A 20,313-nucleotide genomic window follows, 5' to 3' on the forward strand; every position below is an offset into this window, starting at 1 on the left:
GGATGATAGGCTCCAGAGACCTGGCGTTTCTTCTGCATTGGCGTTGATCTCTCACTCCTTCAAAGTCTACTACTAGAGCTAGCTGGGTGGGGAGGAGGGGAGGATATTTGATTGGATTTAGTTGCGGGATGTGAGGGGGCCGCTTGGGGTGGGGAGGAGGAGCATGCATAACGGCAGCAGAGAAAGATGGGTTGAATGAAGTGATGATGAGTGACAACACGGAAGGCGGGAAGTTGTATGTACGTAGTAGGTGAATATTGCAGTAGCACGGTCCAACAAAAGGGCAGGCAAAGACAGGCAGCCGCAGATCCGAAGTAAGACGATGCGGGCGTCGCTCATTCGTCTCACGGTCTCGCCTGCTTAAGCGCCGCGGCGGGCGAGGTCGCAGATCTGCCAGAGCCGCGGCGTGCCTCGGGCCGCATTATGTCAGGCCACGCGCTTCCAAACGTCGTGGGTTTGAGGCCGGCGGCAGATGGGATGTGTTGGCTGGCTGGCGAGCTTTCTCTTTCTCTCACTACCTACTCTCTTCCTTCTTTCTTCTCTACACCAAAGTTGCTGCTGTTTGGCTATCTACCTACCTAATTTCTGTCCGTCCGTCTGTCTTTTCGAATCCGTTTATCTACTGTCGCTTTATTCATTGTTCGGAACCGCTGCAGCAGCTGGGCTGTCTGTCTAATCTGATTGTCTTCTATTCTTCTTTTGCTTCTGCTTCCTCTTCTTTCTCGAGCGAAGCGCGCGATTATCCATCCATCTATCCGCCTGGCCAAAATACCGGCTCGCGACATCTCTTTCCGACCTACTTACACAAACGCCGTCGACGACCAACCAAAGCTTTGCGAGCAAAACACGCCTGCCTGCACGCGCAGACAAACCTCAGCGCTCTCCAGCAACCCCCACGCTCGCACAAAACCAAACCAAAACCACACGCAAAAATGGCATGGGAATGGCTGGCGCCCATCCTCACGCCCACGGCCCTCGCCGCGGTGCAGCACGACGCGACGGTGCTGGGCATCCTGCTGGGCGTGCTGCTGGGCATCATCGGCCTGTGCGCCCTGACGTGGTACATATCGTTCCGCACGGGCAAGGACAACGGCACGTACGTGCCGCCGAAGCTGCCGGCGTGGCTGGGCGGCTCGAAGGCCAAGGCCAAGGGGGAAGGGTGGCGGAAGATGGGGGGGAAGTGAAGTGGGTGTGCATGTGTGTTTGTGTGGAGGGGTGGTTTATGAGGGGATTGGACTGTCTTGAATTTGGGCGTGTTTGATGGCGGGTTGGATGTGCTATGTGAGAAATATCTTTTCGCGCAAAGTTGAATTGATGATCGGTTTGGAAGTGATTGTACATTGTGTTGATGTGTCAGAAAGCAGTGAGGACCATAAAGGTGAACAGATATAGTGTGGTTTGCTGTGAATTATCCTGTTAAACAAAGTATAGGCAGGCATACAACGCCCAAGATTAAGCATACAGCGCGGGTAGCTACCTTGTAACATGACCGTCGTCCAAGTCCGGTACTAGAATCACATTGGAGCCATGGAAGCCGTGTCAGATATAATATCAGACCCGTTTGTCACTGGCACTAACATGATGTTTGTCTGGTGGTAGTGTATGAGCATCAGCACTTATTGTGAAGTAAATTGCTTAAGCACAACGTGAAAGGGAAATGAGCTAACAAAGACGACTAAGTTTGTGGGTTGACAACAATCAAATAGTTACAAAGAAAAGTGGAAGGCGCACCGCACCGAGCAGCGGGCCCCGCCATGTGTGTCATCACCCGGCGCCGCGACAAGGCTGCAACCACGACGACCTAGCTCCCAACCCACCCACCACCACCACCAACACCACTACCACACACTCTCTCTCAGCCTTTGCGTCTTCCGCTCGCGCCATTCGCCCGCTGCCACAGCATCTCCTCATCACTCAGCAGTAGCAACCATGCAGATCAAGTACGCGCCCCGCCCCGCCCCCGACCCCGACCCCGACCCCGCCATGCAGCAGCCAGCCAGCCATGGCCTGTCCTGCAAAGCCCTCCCAAAAATAAAAACAGAGAAGCAGCAGCAGCGAGCTGACAGTTCGGCACGCAGGGTCCGCACGCTCACCGGCAAGGAAATCGAGCTCGACATCGAGCCCGACTACAAGGTACCGTACCGGCTCCGTCCTCGTCCTCGTCTTCCCCACGCGCCGCCGCCGCCGCCGCCGTTGCTGACTGCCCCGCGCGCCCCCGTAGGTCTCGCGCATAAAGGAGCGCGTCGAGGAGAAGGAGGGCATCCCGCCCGTGCAGCAGCGCCTGATCTACGGCGGCAAGCAGATGTGCGTTCGGGCTCCCCGGCCGTTGCCATGCCATGCCACCCCCTCCAATTTCCATTCGTCCAATCGCGTCGTTCGACCTGGTTGGAGGAGGGGCGAGAAGCTTGAAGCTCAAAGTGCAACGGCACAATATGGAGAAGAGGTGCTAACGCGGCGTAGGAACGACGACAAGACGGCCGAGGAGTACAAGCTCGAGGGCGGCGCGACGCTGCATCTGGTGCTCGCGCTGCGCGGCGGCTGCTCCGCCTAAGCTCTGCAGCAGTGAGCCCGACGAGACGCGATGGAGGTATACCAACAGCAGCAGCAGCAGTAACGGCGGCGGCGGCGGCGGCACTGCCATTCCCGCATGGAAGGTGGTGAATTGCATACGGACGGCGGCATGAAGGAGGCGTTTGGGCATCGGCCTTTACGAGCGTACATAACCACACATGCGAGGATCATGCCATGAACGACGACGGCATTGGCGGAGAGGATGTGGTAGACGGCTCTACTCGAAGAAGAAACTCCCTTGTCAGTTTGCTGCTGAAACTGCTGTGAGCACTTTCGATTGCCTGTCTAGTGATGCTACTTGAAAAAGATGACCCAAGCGCTCTGTATAGATTGATTTGACGACGGTATTCTTCTTCGAGAACGCCAGGGTGTGCCCAATTATCGATAATAGCCTCTGTCCTCTCCTGGGTATTCTATCCTGATCCTAACATCAATGCCGGTGCCTCCCATTCGAACTCAATCAATCAATGCCCTTCAATGAGCCCCACCAACGCCTCGCTGGTAAAAACATAGAAAAAAACCAAACATGTGCCGGGTAAAAACATCCGACAACCCCCCCTCCTTACTCACTTCTTCCTCGGCGCCATGAAAACATTGGCATCGCGCTTCCTCTTGTTGGCCGACCGTCCACCCGGCGGCGAGGGCGAGCGCCTGCTACTACCCAGCGGCGGAGCCTTCCTAGCCGGCAGGCCACCAGCGCCCGCCTCCCGGCCGCGGGACGAGGAGGAGAAGGAGGGGCCCTCAGCGGGCGAGCCGTCCCTTGGGGGGAGCTTGTGGCCCGAAGCCAGGGCCTTGAGCCTGGCCTCGCGGTCGCGGAGGCGGTCGCGCTCCTTTGCGGCGTCCTCCTTCTTCTTGATGGCCTCGCGGCGCTCCTGGAGGAAGCGGTCGCCGCCGACGGCGGCCAGGCCCGTGACGGGGCCTCCGACGCGGCGGCCGTTGTCGACGGGCATGCGCGACGGCTCCGGGGCCATGCTCTTGGGGGCGACCGTCACCTTGCCGAGGGACGAGTGGGTGAGGGCGCGGGCGTTGCCCTGGGCCAGGCGCTGCTGGGAGCGGTGGTCGGCGGCCTGGTGCTGGATCTTGGCGATGATGCCCTTGCCGGTGAGCGTCTTCTTCTTCTCGCCGGGGCGGTAGGTGAAGTTGCGGGGGTCTCTGGCGACTTGGGCAGCTTGGGTGCTACTACTACTACTGCCCCAGCCGCCCTTGGCGCGGCGCGGGTCGGCAAAGTTGCGGTTGAGCAGGGTGCTGGTGTTTTTCTTGCGCTCGAGCTCCTTCTTCTTGAGGGCGTCCTTGAGCGCCCTTTGCTGCTGCTCGATCTCGGCCTCCTGGTCGCGCTTCAGCTTGGCGTACACCTTGGCCCACGACGACGGGTTGCGCGGCACGTGCGCCCGGTCCTCCCAGTTCTGGATGTCGCGCTTGATGAAGGCCAGCCACAGCTCGCCCGTGTCCTCGGCCAGGTGCGGGCTGTTCTTCTCAATCTCGCGCAGCTGGCTCGGGTTCTCAATCTTCTTGAGGATGGGCTCGAGGATGCGGTAGGGCAGCTCGTCGCCCACGTCCGTCAGGAGGTGGATGTTGCGGATGACGCGCCGCTTGGCCATTTCGAAGAGCGATGAGGCGGGCATTGTGGCGACGGGGGGTTATTGGTGTTGGTGTGTTGATGCCCGCTGGTGCGGCGAGGACGACTCGAGGTCGAGGGCGGGATTCGTCTAAGCTTTATTTGTAGGCTTGTGATGTCAAGAGCCGAATGGAGCGTCGGTCGGGGGACATGCGGGGGGGCGACGCGGAGAAAGCTTGCATGGAAGCGGCCAAGTATGAACGAAACGCGAACCGGTCTAGGCAGGGACTTGGCTTTGAAAGGAAGATGGAAGGTCAAGGTGAAAGCGGGAGCCAAATGGGCCAGGCTGACAGCTTGCCAAGGCTCGCACAGCCACAGCATATTTGATTAGACGTGGCCGGATGCCTGCAGTGACTCGCCGGTCATGCGGCCACGACAAACAATGGTCAGTCTACCTACTATGGCCGGGGTGGCTTGCGGGATCGACGCGCGCCCATGACTTCCGCTCTCCGACCTGCTGGACCGGACACACCCTCCAACCCACCAAAAATGGCGTCGCAGGAATATGGCCTGCTCGACCAGGCCGACGAAGGTGAATTTACTCTCTCATCTGCCGCAATTGCTTTCACACACACATCTAACACCACCGCGCAGACCTGACCCACAAGGCCCGTCTGCTGCCCATCGAGCAACGACCCTTCCAACGCGTCGCCAAGCGCATGGTGGCCGCCGACTCGCCCATCTACAACCCACCAACCGCGCTGCCATCGCCACCCCCGGAGGGCCATGGCGCAGACGACGTCGACGGCGCCGCGCGCCAGGCCGAAGAGCGCAACGCATGGCGGCAAGACATGCTGCTGGACCTGGCCAGCCTGCAGGACAGCACCGTGCGGATCCAGCTGCTGCGCGACAGCAACGAGGCGGAGCGGGCGCGGTACGCAGCGGAAAAGGCCAAGATCAGCGCGACGGCGGCCGCCATCCGCGAGGGCAACGCGGCGCTGCGGGCCGAGCTGGAGGGTGCGCGCGCGACGCTGGCCCGCCGCAAGCGCTACGACGAGCTGGCCGAGCGCATCACCAGCAACCGCATGCTGAAGCCGCGCGAGGAGCAGGCCGCCCAGCTCGCCAAGCTCGACGCCGAGATCGCCGAGCTCGAGCGCGAGCGCACCGTCTACAAGCAGACGTGGGCCGAGCGCCGCGACCAGTTCGGCCGCATTGTCGACGAGGGCCGCCAGATGCTGCGCCTGATTCGGGATGAGAAGGAGGAGGCGGAGCGGAAGGAGGGCATGGAGGAGGGCGAGGCCGACGAGGACGAGGGCCCGGAGGGTGCGAGCAGCGGAAAGGGCGATGCCAGTGCCGTGGGCACGCCTAGACCCGATGCTGCTGCTGGCCAGACGCCCAACCCTTCCTTCTCCGGTGGCCACCAGCTCGCGGCCCAGCGCGGCCTGCTCTCGGCGCCTAGCCCCGCGCCCAGCTTCGGCGGCGCAGGCACTCCCGCCCGGGGAGAGGAGAGCCAGGGCGACGATGCCGACATGGCCGAGGCGGGCGAGGTCGCCAACGATACCGACATCGAGGAGGGCGAGGCGGAGGAAAATACCCCGGACGAGAAGATGGACGAGTCATGATGGGCTGGGCTGGGGAAGCATGGCCGCGCGGCATAGGGTGGCGTTCCGGTTCTTCTGTTCTACCAAGGCATCATATCGGGGGGTTGGTTGATCAAAAAGCAGACGGGCGGTGGTGGTTCACTGGATTATCGACTGAAGCAAACCGAATCAACCTCTACGTTCACGCTGACTGACGAGACATGTGGTCCTTCGGGCGACAATTCAACGTTTACAATTGTGTCGATGGAATTACGTCGCTCTTCGATTATACTAGCTTCCGTCGAGTATACAGGACGACCCAATGGTATCGCATGGCCGCCGTCGTTCGACCTCATCTCTCGTGTCTCGTGTACCATACTGCATATAACCCGCCTTTAACCATCCGTCTTTCGTGTCGCCTCTCCCCTAACTCCGTTGCGCCGTCAAGCCGCCATATAAAGGCAATCCACAAGAATAAGGTATCTCCGCCGAAAATGTACGAGGAACAAGAAGTAGAAGGAGAAAGAACAAAATCCAAGAAAGAAACAAGCCGCACCCACTCATCCCCGGCGGGCCGGAGCATCAAATGTACGGTCTCCTGCAGGCGCGCACACAGTTCAGCGACGGCTCTTCAAAGAGCGCGCGCACACAAAAAGGAAGGAAGACAGAAAAAAAAAAAGCACTACGAGTAGCGCGAGTGGCGGCTATAACTGCGGCCGCGCGGCACGTAGTCACTGCCAGGATGCACCATGGGGTCGACTGACCTGTAAGACTCACGGCGGGAGCCACGGCGCGCCGTGCGCGGGGGGCTATGCTCCTCGATGACCTCGACGACGTCGTCGCCGGCAACGCGGTGCTCCGACTCGCGCACGCGCTCCTCGACCAGGACGCTGCGGCTGCGGGGGCGGGGCTGGGGCGGCTGGGGCGGCATGCTGCGCCTGCGGCTGTGGCGGCGGTGTTGGCGGTCGTCGCCGCCGCCCTCGTCCATGACGACTATGTGCTCGCGCACCTCGCGCACCTCGGGGCGCGTGCTCCCGCGCCGGCTGCGGTGGCCGTGGGCCGGCGCCTTGCGCTCCCGCGCTACGATCTCTTCGTCGCCGTGGATTTGGTTGCGGCGGCCGTTGAGCCCCGTCAGGGCGGATAGGAGCCACATGAGGAGCAGGAAGCCGGCTACCGAGCCGAGCACGATGCCTACGACTGTGCCGGGCGGTGGGCCGGATGAGAGGCCTTTGTAGGTGAGCGGGATGTAGCCGAAGTTGGCGTTGGACTGGCGGCGGAGCAGTGATGCTGATGTTGCCGGGTCGGGAACGGGCGGAGGTAGTGCTGGCATGGTGGTAGTGGTAAGCCGGCGGCGGAGAGGAGAAGAGAGATGATGGTGGTGGTGGTTTCGTTGGCGATGCAGCCGCGAGCTGATTTGATGTTTGGAGACAGCGGGCGACTGGTGGAAAGGTATGTAAGACGCAGGGCAGGGGAGAGCGAGCAATTGGATGGATGTGAAGAATTGCTGCCTGACGCAATGTCGACGCGATGGTCGTCTGGCAAGGAAGGTGTCGAGGTGGCTGGAGTTTAATCCGGTGGCTGCTCCCGGCCTCCCGCGGCTTGCGACTGCCGAACCAAACTTCAACTGCCGTCGCTGTCAAAGCTACTTTCATTGTACCCAACTCGTCACTGGAATGTCAGTATCAATGCGCAGTTGTCATTGTCGTCGTCGTCGGTGATGAGCGGCACAGCGGGTGCAGCCGCCGTGCATCCCCACCGCGGCGACAACAGAGGATCAGTGCTCACCCTCCGCGCCGCCGCCGGTGGAGACGACGCGGGCGCTCCCGCTCTCTCACTCGCCACGCCCGCTGTGACGACGTGTGCTTCGCCTCTCTTCCCCGAGCGTATCGCCGCCTTCATTCAATTAACGACGGGAGAGCTGTCAGCCGACGCTGCTCACCCATGCCGGTCAGTCCATGATGTGCGCTGCTGTGCCGCATGCCTTCCCAAGGCAGCACTCTTCCGGCTCCGCTGTTCTGAGTGAGCGGCTCCTCGAGTTGTTTTAAGTCTCACTGCTGTCCTTTGGTTTCAATTTCTTTTTCTCCTACTTCACAATAATCGTCTGTTTTGCTTCATTCTGTCTTCTGTGTTGGTCTGCGTTTCCGTAACCCTTGTATATTTTTGTACTATATGCGTTGGTCTCGGTTGGTATATGCAAACGAAGTGCAAGGGGCTTCAAGTATGGCATCGTCCTTTAGTGCGACCATGTTTGATGCTTTGGGCCAGTACGATGCGTTAAAGATGTTTGTTTGGGACTCATTGGTACCAAAGTGGGCGACCTTTTTTTTTTTTTTTTTTTTTTTTTTTTTTTTATCAAAACGACTGAGAGACCGCCAACTGACTCGACCCAAAGAAAATGGGAGTACGAAAGACGGCGAGCTCGCCTAGAGAGGAACCGATATGCCATAGAACAGAAATGGCAGACTACCGACCATATCAACTTCGAATACAAGTCCGCCTAATACACCTTTTCGACAGCACACTCAATATGCTGACTTGACGAAGCGATGCACCAATGTACGAATACCAGCCATTAGTAGCCACTGCTTCCATACGACTCTTGATTATAAATCCCGGATCACTTGACGAGCATATTGACTGCTCAATGCAAGAGTACCCATTGGATGAATGTCCTGCATTTTCGGCACTTTCCTATACTTGGGGTAGTCAGATCCAGGACCACCGCATTTATACTGACGGAAAAGTCCTTGGAGTGACTCAGAACTTGTGGCATGCTCTTTGGAGGCTTCGTTCCCCAGACACGCAACAGGTTCTCTGGATAGATGCGGTCTGCATCAACCAAAAGGACCATCGGGAGCGCGGAGAGCAGGTACGACAAATGGAGCGAATATATTCGCAAGCAGCAATTGTCACGATCTGGCTTGGAGAGGAATCCGAAGACAGTGCGCTTGCTTTCGAGTTGACCAAACGCGTCTATTCAGTTGCAAAAGATGACCCTCTGTCCGAGATTAACCAGAAGTTAGGTGCAGAGGGTCTCGCCAGAAAAGGCTTGCCAGAGCCGAACAGTGCCGACTGGAGAGCCTTCGAGGTCCTTTTCCGTAGGCCTTGGTTCAGACGATGCTGGATTATTCAGGAGATCGTTCTAGCCCAGGAGGCCATGGTTGTCTGCGGCTCCCAATGGGTGTGGTGGGAAGAGCTCAAGACCGCCGCCTGGTATATCCGTATGCACAGCATTCCCGTCAATCACACTGTCAACATCACCAGTCTTACCGCCTACCAAAGACGGTATCGAGAGGGCCGAAACATGCCATTGCTAGAACTGTTGCTTTTCAGCACAGCAAACGGTGCTACAGACCCACGAGACAAAGTGTACTCATTCCTGGGAATTTGCTCCAGCATCGATTCTTGTCAGATTTTGCCTGACTACAACGCTTCCACTGAAGAGGTTTATCGGGAAACAGCATTGATGCACCTGCGCCGTGGCAACCTGGACATACTTAACGGGCTGGCCGATCTGCGTTACCGTATTACGCCAGGTTTACCTTCCTGGGTGCCAGATTGGGCTTTTGAATCACGCACCAAGCCACTGGTACCTGGTCTCGTGAACGCCGGAGGCAGTGGCGATGCGAGTTTTCGTTTGTCCGAGGATTCGCGAACACTGTTCTTGTCGGGTGTCAGATCGGATACTGTCCGCACCGTAGGCGGCTGGATGGCAGCTAACTACGCTGACATGGCTCCAGGGCGGATTTTACCACACATGGTGAATGATGTTATGCTCGTAGATCTGCGCGTAAGACTTCTACTTCTCTGGCAGCGACTAGCATCCACCCTTGACACATATCCTACTGGAGAGACTGTAATGGAAGCATTCCAGCGCACGATCGTCGCTAGTATACAGCGATGGCGAGAAGAGTGGGAAATCGGACCACATATCAGCACGTTATACGATGCGCTCATGGCGGCGCGGTTGGATCCGGCATTCACTATGCCCGAAGATCCTTTATGGCAAAAGTATGCAGCTTCGACGCAGGAGGACCCTATCACAATCAGAACGGCCGCAATCAACTATGCCACAGCGTTTAAGGCCGCTTCCCCGGAACGCCGGTTCTTCGTCACGCGGAAGGGATACATGGGACTTGGTCCGCGCTCCACTAGGCCCGGCGACAAGATCTGCGTCTTTGTGGGTGCCAAGACTCCTTTTGTTCTCCGTCAACGGAAAAACGGCTTGCACCAAGCGATAGGTGAATGTTATGTGCATGGCATCATGCACGGCGAAAGCCTGGTGGGCGACAATCCCGTGGAAGAGGTCGGCTTGGCCTGAGGAGGCAATGATGAGCGAAACGCAACCCAAGATCCTCCTGGGACTGAGATTCACCACGTGAACGTGGTTTGCGATTGCCGCAGCCGCGCACGAGCAGCATCGGAGCCATTTCGAAATTGGATACGAGAAGTGAAAAACGCAAGGACAAAATCACCACGCGTTCCGGCACAAGCGGCACCCCTGATAAGAAGGCGTCGAAGGATCAGCTCGCAACAAAGACTCGGATGTTTTAAAAAAACGTTATCTGGTCTGGAGCATACCTGAATATAGGGGATGGCTTTAAGGGAGGTCGTTGCGAGATCCAAGACCCCTATCCTGATCGGGTAACGCGCATGCTCAGCCCGATGTTTCGGTTCGCTTCTGTTAGCACGACTAGCACGCCCGGTGCACGCCTTGGACCCTTCCAAACCGCGGGCCCCGCGGACCGCAATGACCAGAAGCGTCCTCCCATTTTTTCCTTCTCAACTGTCTAATACCGTTAAAACAGTCACTCCTTTTCCTCAGTCGCTCCCTACAGCTCGTCTCTTCGCCCTCTACACGACCGTTTTTGATACCCCATTTTAAGGAGCCGCTCCTGAACCACGTTCCGGCCCATCACTCATCTCCAAAGCCTCACGATTCTCGCCGCAATCTAGCCGTCTAGACTCCCCTGAGAGGACAGACGAGAGACAACTTCGCCTAGAGCATCTCCCGAACCACCACCTTTGCGCAACACCATGTCTGGCTACCCACCGCCTCCCCAGCAGGCCTACGGCGCGCCGCCTCCAGGCTACCCCCCCATGCAGCAGGGCTACGCCCCGCCGGATCCCAACATGCAGTACGGCTACCCACCACCGCAGGGCTACCAGCAGGGCTACCCGCCACCGCAGCAGCCGCAGACGGTCATTGTGCAGGAGAAGGAGGACGATGGGTGCTTGAAGGGTTGTCTGGGCGCGTTGGCATGCTGCTGCTGCTTGGAAATGCTATGCTAGAGCAGCAGCGACGCATGAGAAGCCGCTGTGAGGGGAGAGAGAAGGCCAACCTACTGTCTCTCGAACCAATGCCGCCAGGCAGTTAATTAAGATGTGGCAGCCCGCCGCGTCTGCCACACGCGTACTGCAATTCGCTGGGTCGCGCCCTATTTGCGTTGGCCTTTGATCACTCCTCTGACCTTTTTTTGGCTGGCGGTTTCCTGCCTGCCTGCTTGCTTGCTGGCTTTGCAACGACAGCCACGACTACAATAACCACCACCACGGTCCGATGCAGTCCATCATATATCACATCAATTCGACTCTTTTTCACCATACTCCGCCATATCCGTCGTATTTTATCTGGCAAATACCTCATTCTTAACCAACTCCTCTTCGTCTTTATCTTTATATCTTGCTACGCTTGTCTCGCATCTTTTCAACGATCAATCATATATTCTCAAACATTTATTATCTCTTGTACAATATCTTACATGTTTCTACATTTTCGGTCCGGCTGTACAGTAGTTGCTTGCTTGCTTGCCTGCTTGCTTGTTTGTCTGTTTGTTTCCAAAGGATTCATTCTGGTTCGGGGTGTGTGTGTGTGTGTGTGTGTGTAGTGAGCAACAGAAGCAAGAGGAGGAAACATTGGGTTTCGCGCCAAGACAGGACGTTCATGCTCGTCTTGGGGCAGACAAGGGGGTAGGGAGGGAGCGAGTGATGGTCAGGAACCAGGGGTCGAGTCGGGCCTGGACTAGGCCTGGCTGGGCTGGGCTGGGCTGAGACGGATCGGCGCCAGGGGGAGGGAAGGAAAGGGAAAGGAGGGGGAGCGACAGGGGGTGGGATGGATGGGTGGGCAGCTTCGGCTTCGGCTTGCTTCTGTTCCGTGGCAACGCGCGTGCTTGCTTGTTGCTTGTTTCCTGGCCCTGGGGTGCGGTGGAGGTACCTAGTTGGCTGCGCTGGAGAAAGAGAGAAGTGTTTCTGGTTTGCCGTGTGGGTTTGAACTTTGAGATACTTGTATAGATAGATATACATGTATATATATATGCGTATGTACGTTTGTTGTTATTCGAGTGATTCGACTGTTTATTTATTTGCGTCTGTTTACCAATCCAGTCCTTGCCGTTGAATATTTGTTTGTTTGTTTGTTTGTTTGTGTATTTATTCATTCATCAATGTTGCCGGCTGCTGTCGTCTATAGGTATGTAACGTCGTCATGCAAGCTGTGTTGGCCATGCATGCAGCAGGCACGCGCGTAGACATGCAGACGTACGTATGTATGTATGTAGTACGCGTACGCGGTCTCTATCTATCTATCCTTCCTTCCTTCCTTCCTTCCTTCTTAATGTATCCGTCTACGCGTCTATCCAGGTGTTTGGGTTGTCCTGCTAGCGTGAAATAGTAGGTAGGCATTAAAACTCACAGGGAAGACAGATGCAAAATGATGGAGACACGACAAGCCCAAACAAAATTGATAGATGGAGGAGAGGCGAGGATGATCATTTCGCTTTTTTTTTTTTTCCCTTTTATTTTCCCTGTTCCCGTCTGGGTTTCTATTTCGTGTCATTCATTGCGTTTGGTTGGTTATTTCCTCTTTTCTTCTGTTTGGTTTTCTTTTTCATCGCCATCGTCCGGATAACCCCTACAATCTCTGTTCGTTCATTCTTCCCTTGCCTTTTCTCTTTTTCTCCTCCTCATCATCTTCATCAAACAACACGCACACTGCATGCCTGCATGCATGGTTATGCATCATATCATCAGCATCCTCATATCTAATCATCCACTAACCACACACCCACTCCCACTCAATGCAGCCCTAGATCCGCGCTCTCAGCCATGCTGCGCTGGCATGCAGCTAAAATCGCCGCCTGGCGCGCCACGTCTCCCAAGCGACCAATGACGCGGCGATTGCCGTCGGCAAAGCCATACAAGCCGTAAGGGATGTCGACGTCGTCGCAAAACTCCATGACGAGGCGCTGGGCCTTGCGCAGGTTGTGGCGCGGCAGGCGGGGGTACAGGTGGTGGATGGCCTGGAACTGGAGCCCCCCGTGGAAGAAGTCGAGCCACTGCGGGCAGTCGACGTCCATGGTGGTGCGCAGCATCTTCTGCGGGAAGCTCTCGCGCGCGCCCAGGTCCGCCGTGCTCATGGCAAAGTGCGACAGCGTGATTTGCACGTGCACCGGCGCCGTGACGACGTGCGAGACGAGCACGAAGACGACGCGCGCCCACGCCGTCGGGATGCTGAGGTACACGGTCCGGTACCCGAACCAGTACCAGAAGGTGACCTGGCCGGCTAGCTCCAGCCACCGGTGCCACCACGCCGGACCCTTGCGCGGCGCTTGCCCGCCCAGCAGGTACTCCCACGACAGGCGGTACAGGTTGAAGCGGCCGAAGCACAGGATCGGGTAGTAGAGGTAGTTCTGGTAGCGGATGAGGAAGCGGGCCGGCGCGTCGTAGTGCAGCACGCGGTCGTAGTACGTCGAGCGCAGGCTGGAGAAGAAGCGGTGCGAGATGGCGAAGAAGGGCAGGTGCTGGATGTCCGGGTCGTGCTCCGCGTGGTTCGTCACGATGTGGTGCACGTTGTGGTTGCGCTTCCACCAGCCTAGGCTCAGCCCGCCCAGGAAGTCGGCCACGATGATGCCGATGACCGTGTCTGCCGCGAAGTTGTGCGTGATGCCCATGTGCCCGGCGTCGTGCGCCGTAAAGACCAGCTGGTGCCAGAAGCAGCCTAGAAATAACCCGGACGTCGCGTACCACCCCCACCGCAGGAACACCAGGAACAGCGTGAAGAATAACGAGTACCGCGCCAGCTCAATCATGTACGAGCTGTAGTGGCACTGGTACAACCCCTCGGCCTCGATGCGTTCGTTCAGCGCCCGGTACTTGCGCACAATCTCGTCCTGAGTCGCCGGGTCCAGCGGCGGGTAGTGCTGCGAGTCCTGCTTCAGCTCCTCCTGCGTCCTGGCGTCCAGCAGCGTCATCTTGGGCTCATCGTTCTTCTTCTTCTCCGCCGCCGCCGCCGCAGCAGCAGCGGTGTCGAGCTCTTCCCCCGACGAAATAGACGTGGCCGACGAGGTGCGGCTATATGTGGTGTCGGTGCGGCGGCGGCGCAGAGCGGCATCGGGATCGGCGGGCTCGAAGATGGGCGAGGGCGCTTCAGAGACGTCGGTGTCGCAGCCAGAGTCCTGCTGCTGCTGCTGCTTGAGAGCGTCGAGCTCGGCTTGGGTGCGGAACTTGCCACCTTGGATGGGCGGGGTAAAGTTGGTCCAGCGGCCCTCGATACGGCCAATGATGAAGTTCCTCATGCGGATCTTAGCGATGGGCGAGTGCAAGCTAGGAGGGGGAGCTTTTGTCAGCACACACACACTAGATGGGCAAATCAACGTACGCGTTGACCTCGTCCGTGGCGTCTCTGCCCACCATGTGCTTGATGGCCTTGTCGCCGCCGGGGTGGTATTGCATCCAGGCATCGATCTTGAGGACCCTGCCGTCCAAGATGATGACATGGCCTCCGTCGGCTATGAGAGCCTCGATTTCGTCCCGCGAGTACACACGGTCCCTGCGGGACGGCGCGCGGTTGGCGGGAAGCATGGTGCCGGGCCGCAAGCGGGCAGAGGCTTGAGGCTAGAAAGAGGGGCAAGGGGGGAAAAAGAGGAAATGGGGGAGCGACAGAGTGGTGGAGGCGGGAGTGGCGGGGGATGGAGGGAGGGAGGAGTGGCGGATTAGTTAAGGATGTCAGGAGATGGTTAGCAGATGTGCAACGCTGCATGCCAGAGAAAGAGGAACGGCGGCCAGCATTTTGCCCGCGAGAGAAGGTATTTTAGCAGACTCGCTCGTTGGTCTGGTCGGCGATTCGCACCGCTTCCTTCCTCTTCGCTTTACCGACGGCCCACTCGCTGGTCGCTGCGTGATAGTCGACTAGCTGCTTGGACTTACTACAATACGGAGTGCGTCCCCGTACTACCTACCTACACTGTACTACAATACTACATACATCTCTCCCAAACCTAAACCATGGCTTCCCCCCCGATAGAAGAGCTGGCAAAAGAGTGGCTGCGCCTGGACAGGGACCCCACGACACGTGACGAGATATACCGTCTGCTCAACCGCGGCGAGAAAGAGGAGCTGGAGCGACGTCTGCGCAAGCGTATCGCCTTCGGTACCGCCGGCCTGCGCGCCTCGATGCAGGCCGGGTTCGCGCGCCTCAACTCGCTGACGGTCATCCAGGCATCGCAGGGCCTGGCCGCCTACCTGCTGGCCAGCGTGCCCGACGTCAAACACCGCGGCGTCGTTATCGGGCGCGACGCACGCCACAACTCGGAGAAGTTTGCCAAGCTGACGGCGGCAGCGTTCGTGGCCAAGGGCATCCGCGTGTGGTGGTGCGAAGACCACGTCCACACGCCGCTGGTGCCGTTTGGCGTGCGCGAACTGACGGCCGCCGCGGGCATCATGATCACGGCCAGCCACAACCCGGCCCAGGACAACGGCTACAAGGTCTACTGGGGCAACGGCTGCCAGATCATCCCGCCCCATGACATTGCCATCGCCCGCGCCATCGAGCAGAACCTCGACCCCATCACCTGGGACACGTCGGTCGTCGACGACGGCAGCCTGCTCATCGAGGGCGCCATCGGCCTGGTGCGCGACAGCTACTTCCGCGCCGTCAAGCTGACCGCCGTGCCCGAAAAGGTCCTGCGCCCCGACCCGGCCGGGCTCAACTTCGTCTACACGCCCATGCACGGCGTCGGCCTGCCTTACATGGCCCAGGCCGTCAAGGACCTGGGCTTCGCCGACTGCATGCACGTCGTGCAGGCCCAGGCCAAGCCCGATCCGGACTTCCCCACGGTCAAGTTCCCCAACCCGGAGGAGAAGGGCGCCCTGGACCTGGCCAAGCAGACGGCCGACGAGGTCGGCGCTGCCCTCATCATCGCCAGCGATCCGGATGCCGACCGCCTCGCCGCCGCGGTCAAGCTCGACGACGCCTCCTGGCGCCAGTTGACGGGCAACCAGCTGGGCGTGCTTCTGGCGTCGCACGTGCTGGCGACGTACCCGAAGGAGAAGCCGCGCGAGAAGCTGGCCATGCTGGCGTCGGCCGTGTCGTCGCGCATGCTGGCCGCCATGGCCCAGGCCGAGGGCTTCAAGTTCGCCGAGACACTGACGGGCTTCAAGTGGCTGGGCAACATTGGCATCCGCCTCGACGGCGAGGGCTACGACGTGCGCTTCGCGTACGAGGAGGCGCTCGGCTACATGCTGCCGTCGGTCGTCAACGACAAGGACTCGATCAGCGCGGCGGCCTACTTCCTGACGGCCGTGACGCGCTGGCAGGCCGACGAGGGCCTGACGCCGTGGGGCAAGCTGCAGCAGCTCTACGCCCGCTACGGCTTCTTCGCCGACGCAAACACCTACCTCGTCTCGCCGGACCCGGACACGACCAACCGCGTCTTCGGCGACATCCGCGCCCTCGCGGACCCCTACCCCGCCGCTCTCGGCGAGCGCGCCATCCGCCGCTGGCGCGACCTCACCGTCGGCTACGACAGCGCGGCAGAGGACCCGCAGGTGCCCGACTTGCCCGTGTCGCCCGACAGCCAGATGATCACGTGCGAGCTCGACGGCGGAGTGCGCTTCACGGTGCGTGGCTCGGGCACCGAGCCCAAGATCAAGCTGTACATTGAGGCGAGCGCGGCGAGCGAGAAGGAGGCGCAGCAGACGGCGGACGCCGTGTTGGCGGATTTGCTGAAGGAGTGGTTCAAACCGGAGGTGAATGGGCTGAGGCTGGCTTAGAGGGAGGCGGGAGATGAGAGATGAGAGAGTTGTGGACGGTTGGATGGGCGGCTAGATTTGACTATTTGCGACGAGCGCTGCTTTCAGAGCTGTAATGCAATACCCCCTTTAGATTATTGATGAAGACTTTCTTTCTGCATGTTGGGTTTTGGACAGGAGAGGAGCGGGGGGATCCTCATTGGACTAGCAGTGGCATCCGTCCTACCATCTCGGCGTACCGGAAAGGGTGATGTCCACCATCACGCACGCACTATGGCCAAAGGCAAGCCTCGGGAAGCAGTCAACACAATCGCCAACAACTACCTACGCTCAGTTACCCCCATTCACTCCAGTACCGAGCCACACTGCCTCACAAAGGATCCAAAACACAACCTCATCAAACACCAAAATCACCAGGTAAAAAGCAGCAACCACCCCTCCACTCCACGCTCAGGTACCCTTCTCACCCACCGTCGGTTTACTTTTTTTTTTTTTTTTTTTTTTTTTTTTTTTTTTTTTCGGTCGGCGGCCGTGCAGAGCGAACCCATGGTGGTAAGAACGCGTGCCTGCTTGCTAGCGAGGAGGCTATAAGTGCGCGCGCGGAGGTTTGTCTTACTTGGTGCGTGGTCGCTGATAGATGTTGATGATGCTTTACGTTGGTGTGGGCTGGTGGTGGTGGGCACTGGTGCTGCGTGGGACGGACAGCCTTGAGAAGACAACGAAATAGGAGACTAGGAGAAGACAAGTGTACAATGATGACACGGGCCTTACGACGACACAGCACACGCTCTACCCGCGTGGATCCGACGTTGTAGGTATGTGTAGGCAGCTTTCCGCGTCGTCGGGTAGAGACACGGCCCTCGGCCGATGAGGCCGCCCTCTTCTCGCCGCGTAGGTTTAAGGAATTCCGAGATTCGAGCGGAGAGAAGAGTGCGATTGAAGTGGTAGAAAAGGCTACGTCGGCACACAGCGCTGCAAGCCGAGAGGCAGAGCCGAGGTGAAGTGAGGATGAGCTTCCGATGTCGTCGTGGCGTCGTTCCGCGATGCAGGCGGCGGCCGGGGTCAACGCGGGGGAATCAACCGATGCCCTTGCCGAAGCTGGCTCCGTCATGAGCTGCCCGCGCGCGAAACATGCGCGACTTCTCTGCCCCTCTCGGCGGGTAGTTGGCTCTCTTATTGCCATTGTCCTCCTTCTTCCATCTTCTCCACCTCTCATTCCTCCCACTCTGCAGCCATGCCGTCGTCGATAGCTCTGTGCGCGCGCACCGCGCGCTTCTTTGGCTCCTCTGCTACTTCCAAGGTAACATTGAACAGGAATATCCTCGATACAGGCCGATTGCTAACCGCTGCCGCAGTCCGTCCTCCTCGCCCGTACCTTCGCCTCGTCCAGCCGCCGGTTTGAGATCAACAAGGTGCTGCCCTCGGCCAGCGAGGCCATCAAGGACATGAAGAGCAACAGCACGCTGCTGTGCGGCGGCTTCGGCCTCTGCGGCGTGCCCGACACGCTGATCAACGAGGTCGAGAAGAACAAGAGCATCACTGGACTGACGGCTGTGTCGAACAACGCGGGCGTCGTCGGCTCAGGTCTGGGCCTGCTGCTGGCTTCGGGCCAGATCAAGAAGATGATTGCCAGCTACGTGGGCGAGAACAAGGTCTTCGAGCAGAAGTACCTGACGGGCGAGATTGAGCTGGAGCTGACGCCGCAGGGCACGCTGGCGGAGCGGTGCCGGGCGGGCGGAGCGGGCATCCCGGCCTTTTACACGCCTGCGGCGTTCGGTACAGTGGTGCAGACGGGCGAGCTGCCGCTGAAGCACAACTCGAACGGCACGGTGGCGCAGTATAGCCAGCCGCGCGACGTCAAGGTGTTTGACGGCAAGAGCTACGTCATGGAAGAGGCCATCAAGGGCGACTACGCCTTCATCAAGGCATGGAAGGCCGACAAGCTGGGCAACGTGCAGTTCCGCTTCGCTGCGCAGAACTTCAACGGCGCCATGGCCCGCAACGCGAAGATGACCATCGTCGAGGCCGAACACATTGTCGAGCCTGGCGAGATCGAGCCCGCCGCCGTCCACGTGCCGGGCATCTACGTCAAGCGCGTCATCCAGGCCACGGCGGACAAGAACATCGAGAAGGTTGTCAACGCAAAGGACCCGGCCGAGGCCATGAGCGCGCTGGGCTCGGGCGACGCGCAGAACAAGCGCGAGCGCATCGTGCGCCGTGCCGCCAAGGAGTTCAAGAACGGCATGTACGCCAATCTGGGCATCGGCATGCCCATGCTGGCGCCTAGCTTTGTCGACGCGTCCGTCGAGGTCCAGCTGCAGTCGGAGAACGGTATCCTGGGCCTGGGACCGTACCCGCAGAAGGGCGCGGAGGACCCGGACTTGATCAACGCAGGCAAGGAGACGGTCACGCTGCAGAAGGGCGCGGCAACGTTCGGCTCCGACGAGTCCTTTGGCATGATCCGATCCGGCCGCATCGACCTGACGATTCTCGGCGCCATGCAGGTCTCGGCCAGGGGCGACCTCGCCAACTGGATGCTGCCGGGCAAGATCAAGGGCTTCGGTGGTGCCATGGACCTCGTGTCGAACCCGCAGCAGACCAAGGTCGTCGTCACGATGGAGCACACGGACAAGAAGGGGCGCCCCAAGATCCTCAAGCAGTGCGAGTTCCCGCTTACGGGCAAGACCTGCGTCAGCCGCATCATCACCGACCTGTGCGTGTTTGATGTTGACTTTGTCGAGGGGCTGACGCTCATCGAGATTGCTGATGGCGTGACGGTTGATGAGGTCAAGGCGAAGACTGAGGCGCCGTTCAAGGTCGCGGATGACTTGAAGCCCATGTTGTAGATGGTGGTGTGATGCATTATCCGTTAATTAGTGGAGTGGGAGAGCAAGATTATGGGCATGTCGATACGATATCAGAAGGGATGAGGTATGCAGAGATTTAAGTGTGGCGCAAGTCTTGGAAAGATATCCGTTTATACCAATTAAGAAATTACTAGCCACGCTCGATTGGATGTTCATCATCGCATTTGCTTCAACATCACAGGCCCCCCCGTCAAGTCTTTCTTGGTAGGCCATCCACGCATCCCATTTTTATCTGTTCGTCTATCCATCGATCCCGCCTCGTGATAGACCCCATTATCCCCATTATCCCCATTCGGATGTGTCCATAATGCTCAGTTGGCAGCGATGGGAAGCGACACAACCAAGAAACGAAACAAGACAAGACGGACAACCATTCAAACACTGATGACGTTGTGCTAGCGAGCTAACAGGGTATATATATGCAACACAAAAGAAGAGAGAAACATGTATGAAGAGCAGTAGTAATAGGTAGAGATGAAGCCTCCGACAGACGCTGAGATGTTTTTAGATGTGGCTTGGAGTGGCGTGAAGCAGGAAGAGTCGGGGTAGCGCGGGCGTGCTTCACATGGCGGTGCAGGTGTTCATGTACCCTTTGCGGCACCACCGCACGAAACCGTCGGAGAGGCCCATTGTCGCTGTGTGTTGGGGTGTGTTTGTGTGTGGTGGACGTGGCGGATTGGTATTGCTGGTTGTGAGTGAGAGGCTTGTGCGA

General features: G+C 58.7%; 10 protein-coding genes across 10 annotated transcripts; 6 read left to right on the plus strand and 4 right to left on the minus strand.

Annotated features, from left to right (window-relative positions):
* Positions 1 to 1,929: 1,929 nt before the first annotated feature.
* K452DRAFT_323411 (uncharacterized protein) lies at positions 1,930 to 2,551 on the plus strand (the record flags this gene model as incomplete). Its single annotated transcript, XM_033544636.1, has 4 exons — positions 1,930 to 1,940; positions 2,079 to 2,133; positions 2,222 to 2,304; positions 2,461 to 2,551. 4 exons carry the CDS (start codon positions 1,930 to 1,932, stop codon positions 2,549 to 2,551), a joined length of 240 nt encoding a protein of 79 aa, XP_033402950.1.
* Positions 2,552 to 3,137: 586 nt separating this feature from the next.
* On the minus strand, positions 3,138 to 4,193 carry K452DRAFT_304117 (uncharacterized protein; the record flags this gene model as incomplete). Its single annotated transcript, XM_033542788.1, has 1 exon — positions 3,138 to 4,193. One exon carries the CDS (start codon positions 4,191 to 4,193, stop codon positions 3,138 to 3,140), a length of 1,056 nt encoding a protein of 351 aa, XP_033402951.1.
* A 482-nt stretch (positions 4,194 to 4,675) lies between these two features.
* On the plus strand, positions 4,676 to 5,748 carry K452DRAFT_293703 (uncharacterized protein; the record flags this gene model as incomplete). The annotated part of the gene is made up of 2 exons (XM_033541606.1): positions 4,676 to 4,718; positions 4,781 to 5,748. 2 exons carry the CDS (start codon positions 4,676 to 4,678, stop codon positions 5,746 to 5,748), a joined length of 1,011 nt encoding a protein of 336 aa, XP_033402952.1.
* A 537-nt stretch (positions 5,749 to 6,285) lies between these two features.
* Positions 6,286 to 7,036, minus strand: K452DRAFT_314449 (uncharacterized protein; the record flags this gene model as incomplete). Its single annotated transcript, XM_033543754.1, has 1 exon — positions 6,286 to 7,036. The coding sequence occupies one exon, from the start codon at positions 7,034 to 7,036 to the stop codon at positions 6,389 to 6,391; it is 648 nt and encodes a 215-aa protein (XP_033402953.1). The 3' UTR covers positions 6,286 to 6,388.
* Positions 7,037 to 7,617: 581 nt separating this feature from the next.
* Positions 7,618 to 10,385, plus strand: K452DRAFT_4112 (uncharacterized protein). Its single transcript, XM_033546631.1, has 3 exons — positions 7,618 to 8,015; positions 8,099 to 8,197; positions 8,251 to 10,385. The coding sequence occupies exons 1-3, from the start codon at positions 7,876 to 7,878 to the stop codon at positions 10,025 to 10,027; spliced, it is 2,016 nt and encodes a 671-aa protein (XP_033402954.1). The 5' UTR covers positions 7,618 to 7,875; the 3' UTR covers positions 10,028 to 10,385.
* A 358-nt stretch (positions 10,386 to 10,743) lies between these two features.
* K452DRAFT_293706 (uncharacterized protein) lies at positions 10,744 to 11,029 on the plus strand (the record flags this gene model as incomplete). Its single annotated transcript, XM_033541607.1, has 2 exons — positions 10,744 to 10,937; positions 10,999 to 11,029. The coding sequence occupies 2 exons, from the start codon at positions 10,744 to 10,746 to the stop codon at positions 11,027 to 11,029; spliced, it is 225 nt and encodes a 74-aa protein (XP_033402955.1).
* A 471-nt stretch (positions 11,030 to 11,500) lies between these two features.
* K452DRAFT_3984 (uncharacterized protein) lies at positions 11,501 to 12,275 on the minus strand. Its single transcript, XM_033546613.1, has one exon. It carries the CDS (start codon positions 12,141 to 12,143, stop codon positions 11,649 to 11,651), a length of 495 nt encoding a protein of 164 aa, XP_033402956.1. The 5' UTR covers positions 12,144 to 12,275; the 3' UTR covers positions 11,501 to 11,648.
* Positions 12,276 to 12,577: 302 nt separating this feature from the next.
* K452DRAFT_282237 (uncharacterized protein) lies at positions 12,578 to 14,659 on the minus strand. The gene is made up of 2 exons (XM_033539554.1): positions 14,363 to 14,659; positions 12,578 to 14,307 (listed from the first exon to the last, which is right to left on the minus strand). Exons 1-2 carry the CDS (start codon positions 14,563 to 14,565, stop codon positions 12,780 to 12,782), a joined length of 1,731 nt encoding a protein of 576 aa, XP_033402957.1. The 5' UTR covers positions 14,566 to 14,659; the 3' UTR covers positions 12,578 to 12,779.
* A 259-nt stretch (positions 14,660 to 14,918) lies between these two features.
* On the plus strand, positions 14,919 to 17,194 carry K452DRAFT_282238 (uncharacterized protein). The gene has a single exon (XM_033539555.1). It carries the CDS (start codon positions 14,989 to 14,991, stop codon positions 16,753 to 16,755), a length of 1,767 nt encoding a protein of 588 aa, XP_033402958.1. The 5' UTR covers positions 14,919 to 14,988; the 3' UTR covers positions 16,756 to 17,194.
* A 774-nt stretch (positions 17,195 to 17,968) lies between these two features.
* Positions 17,969 to 19,580, plus strand: K452DRAFT_293709 (uncharacterized protein; the record flags this gene model as incomplete). Its single annotated transcript, XM_033541608.1, has 2 exons — positions 17,969 to 18,034; positions 18,090 to 19,580. 2 exons carry the CDS (start codon positions 17,969 to 17,971, stop codon positions 19,578 to 19,580), a joined length of 1,557 nt encoding a protein of 518 aa, XP_033402959.1.
* Positions 19,581 to 20,313: the final 733 nt, after the last annotated feature.

Source organism: Aplosporella prunicola (assembly GCF_010093885.1).
Source record: "Aplosporella prunicola CBS 121167 unplaced genomic scaffold K452scaffold_1, whole genome shotgun sequence".
Lineage (NCBI taxonomy): Eukaryota > Fungi > Ascomycota > Dothideomycetes > Botryosphaeriales > Aplosporellaceae > Aplosporella > Aplosporella prunicola.